Source organism: Copadichromis virginalis, linkage group LG6 (genome assembly GCF_057382275.1).
Source record: "Copadichromis virginalis isolate Kocher_CV1m ecotype Utaka linkage group LG6, C_Virginalis_male_GT1.1, whole genome shotgun sequence".
In the NCBI taxonomy this organism is placed as follows: Eukaryota; Metazoa; Chordata; class Actinopteri; order Cichliformes; family Cichlidae; genus Copadichromis; species Copadichromis virginalis.
In genome coordinates, this window is record NC_140623.1 from 12,635,050 (window position 1) to 12,646,060 (window position 11,011).

An 11,011-nucleotide genomic window follows, 5' to 3' on the forward strand; every position below is an offset into this window, starting at 1 on the left:
CCGGTGACGACATTGTGAGGTAGGCGGGTGGCAGGTACGCATTCAGGCGCATGCGTGGTTGTGGTTGCTTGCATGTGGGGGTTTCCACTGCAGGAGGAGGCTGTGAAAGAGCAGAACTGCTTGAGAACTGCTACTGTGTGTGGATACGTTGAGTTGTACTCGCGAAATGAGCCTGAAATCTAGTTATTAGCCGGATAGTCATGCCACTCTGCAGTCGGTCACCTGTCAGAGACCAGTCCTGAGGCGAGTAACAACTGTAGGTTAGCCAACTGAACCACACCAGTTAGCAGTTAGTAACTTAGCAATCAGCGCGTACTGTTGAGCTAAGTTTGGCTTACTAGCATGTAAGCCTTGAAGCTAACGATAGCGCAGTTTGGTACTAATAATTGTAGTTAACCCATGTTTGCAGATCAGCAGTAACCGATGTGCAACTAGCGCATAGCTAGCAACTAGCTAGCTAATTAGAGAGTGAAGCTAACGTCTAGGGCTGTTAAACTGTACCTGCGTGCTGTCACAGTAAGTGAGCAAACTGTTTTGTTTATGTATTCAGACTTGGTAATGGTTCACCCTTTGTTATTTGAAAATCAAATAAGTTGCACTGTTTGACAGAGTGCTGTCACGAGCCCCTGTTTGTATACGGAAATCAAGTGACTTTTAAGTACTTGTCATATTTAGCTGCCTTTAAGTCAGAAGTCGCGCTTTAATTGCTTGCTGACATCCTATCCCAAGTACCATAGTTTTGAATTAATTTCAATCATAGTTCCTCAGCCACAACTAATTATGGTTATGTTTGCTTTTAAATGCTTGCAGTATTACTTTAGATTTCAGATGTGTGGGGATATATTTATTTTTAGCCATTTACTGAGTTTTCAAGTTCACTTTTTTTGCAAGAATTTAAAAACGTGATATGGAAATGAAACGAAAGCTGTCAAATCCAGTGAAAATGCCAACTACTTTCTGTTTTCAGTTTGTACAGTGTTTTGAGTTTCGAGATGTCATGTCAGAAAAACAGATTCTCGTTTATAAAATATTTGTTTACTGAGCAAAAACATGACTGGTCGCTTTACCCCTTAAATCAAGCACGAGCAAAGCACAGGGCCATCCAGTTATGCAGTTTTGAAATGTTAAAAGAACTGTTGTTGGCAAATATATTTGGATTGTAGTGCCGAGGATAGGCTTGGTGGAAGCACTGCTATCTCTTTTTCTTCTTTTTTTTTTTTTTAAAGTAAACATTTTTCTACGTGACGCATTTAGAGCATGGGTCTGAAACTTAAATGAGCCGTGGATCACTGCTGGCACTGTCATCTCATTGGAGGGCCACTTTAGTGCTCAAGTAGTACGAACAAGAAAACACCGACACCTATTTCCAAAAAAGTAGTGTTTAATGCAGACATAAGTGTACACATTAGTGTTTGACTGCTAGTGAAAATTGTTTTCTTTACAAATAATTCTCTCACTGAACTAACACAGCCAATCCAACATGTTTGTACATGTTTATACAACTCAGTCCTCCCTAACAAAAAAACTTAACTTCAAGGGCACAATATATTTCTTGAGTTCGAGACCGCTGATTTACAGCTTGCACCCATATCCTACTTAAAACCTAAAATGTTATAGTTTCTGATTTAAGGCTTATTAACCTTGTGTCTCCTTCAGACTTGGATATGTTGCAGCAGATGAAGTTGAATTCAGCAAATGACAGTGTGGAGGAATTAATGGATGAGTCTTCTCTCTTATCCGAGTCTTCCGACCCTCCTCAGTTAAAGTCTTCAGCGAGTGGCATCTCAGAAAATGAATTTTCTTGTCACTGTTGCTATGACATCTTGGTCAACCCTACTACCCTGACCTGCGGTCATAACTTCTGTCGGCACTGTCTCGCTCTATGGTGGGAGTCCTCGCAGAAGAATGAGTGCCCAGAGTGCCGGGAGAAGTGGGAAGGCTTTCCTAAAATCAACATACTGCTGAGGTATGCTTCTCATAGCTGTGCCATATCAGTGGGTTAATGTTTGATATTCTGGCTGCTTTATTCACATCTCACAGAGACTTACTGGCGACTTCTACTAAGCTTGCTTAGTTAGCTTTATTAAGAAATGGAAAGTTTGGATGACCAGTAATGATGTGTGCAGTTACACCAGAAGCAGACATTCATTATTGTTTCACCATAACCTCTTATTGAAGAGCAAAGCACAATATAAGATTGGGAAGAAGCTAGCTGATATGTCATTTAGTAAATCCTAAAAATAAATTGAGTACATTAAGCCTAAAGTTTGATGCTTTTTCTTAGTGGTAGAAGATCCCCATTTCAGTTCTAGGACAAGACTCTAATCTCTTTAGGATTATGTTTCATGGAGAAAAAAAAGCTTGGTGATGTTTTCACCACAGCGAAATCCACATTAGAGGTGAAAACTTTTACAATAATATCTGTGATTTGTTTCACTTTCACTCTCTCTCATACACGCAGCTCGCAGTCACATGACCGTTTTTTTGTTCTACTGAAAGACACGAGAGCAAATGTTAGACACAAATATTTTGACATGAGAGTAACCAGGAACTAATGATCTGTGGTAAGGACGTGCGGTTTATAAGAAATGGATGACAACTGATTGACATACTGATGTTTCAACCTAAGATGTGGAAATGTTCTCGCTCAGATGCAGCTGAAAACAGCTGCCAAGATCGAAGATGTCGTTCAGACACTCGTCTCTCCATTGAATTTAAAAAAGAAAAGAAAAGAAGTATTTATCAGCTTGCCCACAAATTTTCCTTGACATTGCTGTGTCAAGATGGTTTATCTTCATGTGCTCCGCGGAGATAAGTTAGTCCTGCTTAGTTTGATATAGATATCAAACTGATATAATCATATGTAATCCTCTTCTTTTTAGGGATGCAACTGACAAACTTTTTGGTGAGGTCGTACAGCGGAGGAAAGCGGAAATCCAAGCAAACCCCAAAATCTCCCGGAGCTTGTTGGCTTTCCAGAGGTACTTTGATTCTCAAATATGTTTTGGTATATATATGTATATATTGGTGTAAAGTCCATGAAGACTGTCAATTTAAAAACAAGTCTAGCCATTTAGCAACTAACGTTTCACACCATGGGCAGTCTAACATTGCATGCATGTTGAAAAGCTGGGATTTCCAAAGACTGGGTTCAGTCTCACCTTCCTGTAATCAGAGGAAAGCTGCAAACAAACGTGAAGCATTTGATTCACTAATCCTTTTTGCTGACATCACAGCCTGCTTCAAAGACAGCACATACAAGCTGGTGCTCTCCTGAGGCTCAAAGCTAAAGCAGCCCTGAGAGTAAATGTAAATGCAACTCCAAGAAGTACCAATTCTGAATAAATTGTTAATTTACAAAGCTGACATGGCCTGGTGGTGCCAAAAAATCCAAATAAACACTGCCAAGAAAATCCTACAGGGAAGATGATACATCTGGAGGTGTGGACAGTGACCTGGTCTTAATCATGCTCACTGGGAAATCTGACCGGTTTAAATTCAGCTTTCCAGAAGCCCAAAGAGCTAACCCTGAGATATACACTAGCCACAACTGGCTGTGGAGCAGACTCACTAACTCAGCCATGAGTTGTCTGCTGGGTCTTTACCAGATACAGTGATTTAATTCCTCCATCCTTCAGTATGATGCTGACTGACTCAAAGGAAGCTCGTACAACAGGAGGTTTAGCCATGGATGATCCATCAGTCTGCTCCTCACACCTTCGTTTCTTAACTAAGTTCCAGATGCTGCACTTTCATGTGTTACGCTTTGCAAAGAGATCTATTAACCCTGGAATGAATGAGACTCATGACTGGAATGTTTTGGGATTGAATTTTCAGTGTTGTAGATTTTCCACAGAGAGCAAATTTGCCCTAGTGGTTATCGCACTGCACACAGTGACGCCATACTTATCCACATGATCAGGCTGTGGGTCAGATTGCGTAATGTCACAGGAGTGAGTGCTGCTTCAGCACACAAACCAATCGTAGAAAATGGCTGTGAACTGGGAAAAATGCTTATGTGGAAAAAGAGCTTCCAATAGTCTGTCCTTCTTGTGGTTACCCTGTACTCCGATGCTCTGGAATAATCTTCCCCTCCAAATTAGACAAGCGTCATCAGTGCAGGTCTTTAAGTCCAGATTGAAAACCTATTTTTATTCCCTGGCGTTTAACTCTGTAGGAAACTGACACCTTCTTATTTATTTTATTGTATGTAATGATTTTATGGTATTTTTAATTTGGTAGTTGTTTTGATCTGTGTTGTTCAGCACTTTGGTCTGCCTGGTGTGTTCTTAAAGTGCTATAAAAATAAACGATGATGATGATGATGATGATGATGATGACTTGAAACACAGCATTGCACACACACCATTGTTTGGCACTGACTTTAAGTAGCTTTAAACTCAACGCTGACCCTTTGCCATACTGATCTCATCTTTGCCAACTTGCCTGACGTCTCCTTCATTTTTCACTTGTATTTATTTGCACGTACTTCATTTATTTTGGGTTTTTAATAAAACTGGGCCAGCTTTACAAAGCCCATCCTTCATGTTTGTCTTCCTCATCTTAGATATGGTGACAACCTGGGTAGATCCAAGACAACCCAACACAAAGGAGCAGGCTTTTTCTTCTCTGGAGTCCTAACTGCACTCACATGTGTGGCTGTAAGTACACACAAGCAGGTTAGAAATGCCTCCTTGCTCTTAAACATTACCTTCTGGATTTTCTTGCAACGGCAATGATGAGTTGCCCATTTTATTAGGATTTGTGCTGATTTCATAAACGGTATGTGTAAGGTAGACACGGCTCTTCGTTTTGAAAGTGCCTTGTGTCTTACTTATGCTTTCGTTGAACATGTGTCTCCTAGTACCCTAAGTGACTAGCAGAGGGCATGTCCTCCTCAGTCTCAGTTGCTAGTGCCAAGTTACTTTGAATATAACCTGATTTTCCATCTCTAAATTGTGGACCTCTTTAGAATCAAAACATTACTACATTCCTAACCCTACATGTTGCAAAGCCTGTAATTGTTTAGTTTGTTGTCTTTTAACCAAAGCATCAAAATTATGTAATATTGAGGCACTTGGGAACAACGTCCCCCTGTGTTTTGCCACATGGCTGAAAATGTATGTCTGAGTGTGTACGGTGCAGGGAATAAGTAAACAGATTACAACATAGTTCTGTTTTTGACCTCAGTTCATGGTGATGATTATTGGGTCGTCTTAGGTGAACTAAGTGTTGTCATTTCTGCAAAGCCTCAGTTTATTTTGGATGCTTTGGGCAATCTGTTGTGGAAATATAGACTGGGCCAACTCAGCTGCAGGTTCAAGTTAAACAAATGTAGCGACATCTAGTGAAGTTGGATTATTATTGCAAGGTGAGGTAATGGTTATACCAGGGGTGGGCAATCTCAGTCCACGAGGGCCGGTGTCCCTGCAGGTTTTAGATCTCACCTTAGGTCAACACACCTGAATCACATGATTAGTTCGTTACCAGGCCTCTGGAGAACTGCAGGACATGTTGAGGAGCTAATTTAGCCATTTAAATCAGCTGTGTTGGTTCAAGGACACATCTAAAACCTGCAGGGACACCGGCCCTCGTGGACTGAGATTGCCCACCCCTGGGTTAAACTATTCAGACCAGTGTTCCTGTGTATGTTTGTAGGTGATGGTGTTGGTGTATCACTGGAGCAGTGGTCCAGTGGATCAGCATGACCTGCTGATCACTAAGCCCGTGTCTCACTGGACACCTGAAGAGGTTGTATCCTGGCTCGAAAACCTGGGTCCCTGGGCCCAGCTGTACAAAGAACCCTTCCAGCAGGAGAACGTCAATGGAAGGTGAATTATTATTTATTTATTTTTTAAAGAAATGTATTCATTAATGTTTTTAAAATCAATATGATAATTTCTCTGGTTCAGGCTCCTGTTGATGCTGGGGGAAGAAGAGTTGTTGAAATCGCCTTACAGCATTGAAAATCCGGCTCACAGACGGGTTATTCTGGCTGAACTGGAAAGAGTTAAAGCTCTTGGGGTCAAACCTCCCCAGAACCTCTGGGAATACAAGGTGACCACACTTCTGCGTCAGAGTGGCTGATGCTCAGTATTATTAACATCTTTACAAGTTGCACATTGTGTTTTGCTGGTAAAGCAGCACATCTGCATTTCCACAGTTAAAGAACCGTCTCTTTACTGTTTCTGTCAGGCGGCTAATGCGGGGAAGTCTCTGTTCTTGCTGTACGCACTGAAGCGCTCCCCTCGTCTCACAATCTTTTACTTGTATTTGTTCGACTACTCTGAGACCTTCCTGCCCTTCCTGCACACTTGTTGTCCAGCCGTCACAGAGAGCGATCAACCAGTGGAGAGCAGTTTTGTCAGCTCACAGGTACAAACCAGACAAACTTCCCACTGAAATGACACATGAATAATAAATTGTAATATACTGTAACGAGCTGAAAATGAAAACACTGGGGACCTTTTGTAAATTACATGCTGTGATTGCTTCTGGTAATTAGATGAAGACGGCGCTGTGAGCATGAAGATGTTTAGACTTCTTTAAACTTTGCTCCATGTGCAATGCATATGACTATTCAGGTTACATGTTTTGTTCCTGCCCCCCCCCCCCCCTTTTTTTTTTTTTCTCTTTTAAAACTTATTAATTTAGGTGGATCCCAGCTGGCAACAATGGGCAGAGTTTCTTGTGAAATACTGTCTGCTTCCATACCAGCTGATCGCAGAGTTTGCTTGGGACTGGTTGGCCGTTCACTACTGGACATCCCGTTTCATCATTGTTAATGCCATGCTGCTGTCTGTCCTTGAAGGTTGCGCCCTATGGAGACTGTGGATGAGAGCCAGGATCAGGTAAATGCAGTGTGAGGGTTGGGTGATTTTCTTTTTGCTCTTGTTTTTATTATGCAAACACTGAAATAGATTTTAAACTGTCTCAATCCAGATTAGTTCTGCACAGTTTGATAAATACTCTCTAATAAAAATCTAGTTATTAATACAGTTACGGTCATTGGGTATGTGTGTTATGGCAAAAAGTAAGATCAGATTGTACTTTTGTTATACTAACTTTGAGAAGGAAGTGATAGTCGAAATAAAAGATGTGTATACTGTGGTCACGTGGCATACTTTGGTCATCACAAGGCATATTAGTGTTACTGGGAACATTTTCTGGTGCCAAATTAATGGGTATGTGAACCTAGATAAAAATGTTTTTACTTAATTTCAGTGACTGATAAGACCCAGACACAGTAAGTGAATATTCCTGCCAGTCAGGAATATAAACACTGAAACTCAACAGCTCCAAAAGTCATTTTTTTTATCCTAAAATGCTGGTTAAGTGTAAATATTATCTTATCTGAAAGACATGCAGTACGTCCCGCTGAAGGAAAACAGGACCTGCTTAAACATTCCTTGCAGTTCTGTGCAAACCATTGTATTAATGTCATGTTTTCTGCATTGTATGCATAGACTGTATAAAAGGTGGATGTAGTGATGGTGACATCACCTATTGGCTAATGAAAACAAATGGAGCACAGACTTCTCTGCAACTGCAAGTCTTTTTGTATCCAGAGTCGCCCCCTGCTGGCTGTTAGAAAGATTTCTGGCACTTCTGCCTTGGCTTTACATTTCAGACCTAGAGACTACGACCATGTTTTATACTGTCTGTTGTGTATTACCTGGAACTGGATTTGGTATCTCCTGTACAAGATTACAAGATTTGGGTTGATAGCTGTTGAGTAGTGGTTTTATGACACTTGTTTTCTCCCTCTCTTTGTAGGACTCTTCCACAAATGATGTGGAGCCACTTGTGGAAAATGCTAACTCAGGGATTTGCATTTGCCCTTCTTTGGCCTTTTGTCCCGCAGTTTGTGTGCAACTGCCTCTTCTACTGGGTGCTCTACTTCAGTCCCATCATTAATATCGACCTGGTGGTGCAGCAGTTAATGCACCCTGAAACAGTAGCATTGTGACAGACTGCACTGGATGAGGAGGTGCCCAATTGATGTGGGACAATTTGCAGCAAATGAGTTGACGAGAAGTGTTTATTTTTAGCAGTAAACACATTGAAGACTGGCTTTATCTACTGTTGGGGAATTTATCTTGGTTCTTGATTTGTTTCTCTGTCTGCCGGATGGTTGCTGTGTTGAACAATAGAGGCACCGGACTACTGAAGGAGAAACAAAACCAATGAGGTGAGAAACGAGTAACAGTGTCTGACTTGGGTTGATCACTGCAGTGATCTTTTTGCATCAACAGTGCATTCACAAACCACGATGCCTAAACGGTCCGGGGTGGTAAGCGGAATGATAAGATGTGTTTAAACACTCGCTGGAGTAAAGATTGGAATCACGACGCGGTGCTGAAAGCTTTGTAGCCCTGGCATAGCTGTAGTCCAATAGAACATGCGTTTTTATGCTTATACAGAGTCAGTGAAGTTGGAACAAGACATGTAAGGATACATGTTTTTGCATCTGTTATCAAATATCATTCTGGCATGTGATCTACTTTTAGAAAAAATAACCTCAGGCTGCTTCAGGATTATCCATCCAGAATCTGAAGCAGTATTTATAACTCTGCATAAATTCTGATGCATTTCTTACATTTTCACTGTGAGTGTGATCTCGGTGATCTACAGAGCTGTGTGAGAAGTCATTCTGTGATGTTTGGTAACATGACTGAGTGTCAAATGAGGTTTGTAGTTCAGCAGTCTGTTTGGCCTCTCAGGCTTTAGCACCCTTCCAAGTGCAAACAGAGACAGTCTGGCGGAGCAAATGTTCTATGAAGTTTGTTCCAGCGGTTCCAGCATTTGCCTTCACAAGATTTGTGATGATTTGAAATTTTTAATATTGTGGGGTTTTTTTATTTTTATTTGTTTAGGTAATGCATAAAACTTCTACTTTTTTTTAAATACTTTTAAATACTTTTATTTATATATATATATAAATAAAACTTAAATAGAAGTTTTATTTATATATATATATATATATATATATATATATATATATATATATATATATATATATATATATATATATATATATATAATATATATATATATATATATATATATATATATATATATATATATATAAATATAAATAAAAAATTGTTTTTATTTTCTCACACTGCTGAGAAATATTGTTGCACTTTTTAAAAATTGTTCAAGTAAATTACAGTATACGTTTCCATTTCATGGGTGGACCAAGCTAATCAGAAATTAGGTTTTGGTCTTTTTGGTTTTTTTAAACATGTTCATTTGCACTGAAAAATCTTACACTGTGATGATCATTATTATTATTATTATTTGTGCTCTTTTGTTTTTGAATGAGACTTTACAAAATAAAGATTTATATTAAATCTGAAGGAGTATTCATAGCCACATATAAATTACTTTCTAAATTCTGATTCATTCTGAAAGGAGCCTCAACCAACTGCTGAGTGCAAAAACAACATTTTTAAAGGGTCTGGATTTAAAATCCTTTGCTACCTTAGGAAATATTTTAATTCAATTCAATTCAATTTTATTTATATAGCACCAAATCACAACAAAAGTCGCCTCAAGGCGATGTGAGATACAGGTTTATGATTTTCATGAGACATAAGTTAATCAAATATCTAAAAATCTTTAAAATATTTCTCATCACATGAACAGAATATATCAAAGTGAAGAAATTCACTTTTCAAAAATAAATATATATATATTTGATGTTTTTGAGTTCAGTGCTTTTTGGTTTTTTTTTTTCATTTTCTTTTGTTTTAGTCATCAAAGTTCTGATACAGACACAGACTGTATCAACAATCAACTATCAAAAGTCAGTGAGTAAAAGCTAAAAAATAATTCCATAAATTGCCATTAACATTAGGGGTATAACTGAATTTACAGTACTGTGCAAAAGTTTTGATTCACTCATGTCTTTATTTTGCTTTCAAGGCACCTTCTTGTAATTTTTAAAGGAACCTTAAGCAGTCATTCACCAGGCTTTCTGAAGATCTTTCAAAAACCTATTTGCAGTCCAGTCAATGTACCTGATCATTTTCAGAGGAGAATAGATTTTTTTTGTTAAACCACTTATGGAACCATTCAAGGATTTAAAATGCATGATGAATTGGTGTTTCATCTACGAATAAGAGACAACTTAAATTGTGTATGTATGTTTTGGCACTTTGTTACTTCCTGCCTAAAAAAAAAAAAAGTGTACTTTATTTTCCTTTCTTTGCTTGAATCTGTGAAAATGCTTAAAAAAAAACAACCCACCACTTTGAGAGATATGGAGGAGAGTTGTACATGTGCACCAACTAACTGAATCAAAGAGCTACTAGTTAAATACCTGGCATGTCTTAGCATGGTGTGCTATTGGATAAAACTGGACAAGTGGAAGACAAAAACAGGAAGTGGCAGGCCTAATAAAATAAAGCAAGTGTGCACAGCCATCAGTAACACATGGTGGGGCCTCTGTCGTGGTTTGGAGCTGCATTTCAGTCCTTGGTACTCGGGTTCTTGTCAAAATTGAGTGAATTATGAACACAGAAAACTACCGTTTTGATCCACCATGAATTCCATCTGGAACAGATCTTAGCAATGCCTTAATTTTTCATGGTGACAATGATCCCACACACAGCTCCAGTGCAGTAAAAGCATACATGGATGGAAAAACACACAATGGAACACCATCAGTCCTCTATTCGTCTTCCCAGAGCCCAGACCTCAACATTATTGAAGGAGTGTGGGATCATCTTTAGCCAGAACAGAACAAGAGACATTGCATTAAAAAAATCAAGTATTTTTTTTTCCAAATACATTAGAAATGTACAAACTCTGTTTTTGTTTTATATACTGGATGTTTCAATAAATCACTGTCCCCATTTCCCATTTTCATAGCAAAATATAATGAAAAGAGTAGTAGCTTGAGATATTTGCACAGTACTCTAGATCCGGATATTCTACAGACATGATATCCCAGATATGAAATGTCAAGCTCACAGCCTGAGAACTGTGATGCTCATGTCCTACA

General features: G+C 39.0%; 1 protein-coding gene across 4 annotated transcripts; it reads left to right on the forward strand.

The window, feature by feature from the left end:
* Window positions 1-8,499, forward strand: LOC146707385 (bifunctional apoptosis regulator-like). Of its 4 annotated transcripts, none has more exons than XM_085458726.1 (9): window positions 1-19; window positions 1,657-1,966; window positions 2,883-2,981; window positions 4,568-4,661; window positions 5,659-5,831; window positions 5,913-6,057; window positions 6,196-6,375; window positions 6,655-6,851; window positions 7,777-8,499. In XM_085458726.1, exons 2-9 carry the CDS (start codon window positions 1,665-1,667, stop codon window positions 7,967-7,969), a joined length of 1,383 nt encoding a protein of 460 aa, XP_085314852.1. In that variant the 5' UTR covers window positions 1-19; window positions 1,657-1,664; the 3' UTR covers window positions 7,970-8,499. The 4 variants fall into 4 exon arrangements, with proteins under 4 accessions (XP_085314852.1, XP_085314849.1, XP_085314851.1 ...); XM_085458723.1 differs by lacking the exon at window positions 1-19 and adding an exon at window positions 29-516; XM_085458725.1 differs by lacking the exon at window positions 1-19 and adding an exon at window positions 29-256.
* The last annotated feature ends 2,512 nt before the right edge of the window (window positions 8,500-11,011 follow it).

What these genes read in the sequence shown, in the direction of transcription:
- LOC146707385 (XM_085458726.1), top strand. Translation starts at nt 1,665, where the DNA reads ATGTTGCAGCAGATGAAGTTGAATTCAGCAAATGACAGTGTGGAGGAA. An exon ending in AGCTTGTTGGCTTTCCAGAG is followed by an intron (nt 2,982 to 4,567) that starts GTACTTTGATTC and finishes TCCTCATCTTAG; the next exon opens with ATATGGTGACAACCTGGGTA. An exon ending in AGAACCTCTGGGAATACAAG is followed by an intron (nt 6,058 to 6,195) that starts GTGACCACACTT and finishes TGTTTCTGTCAG; the next exon opens with GCGGCTAATGCGGGGAAGTC.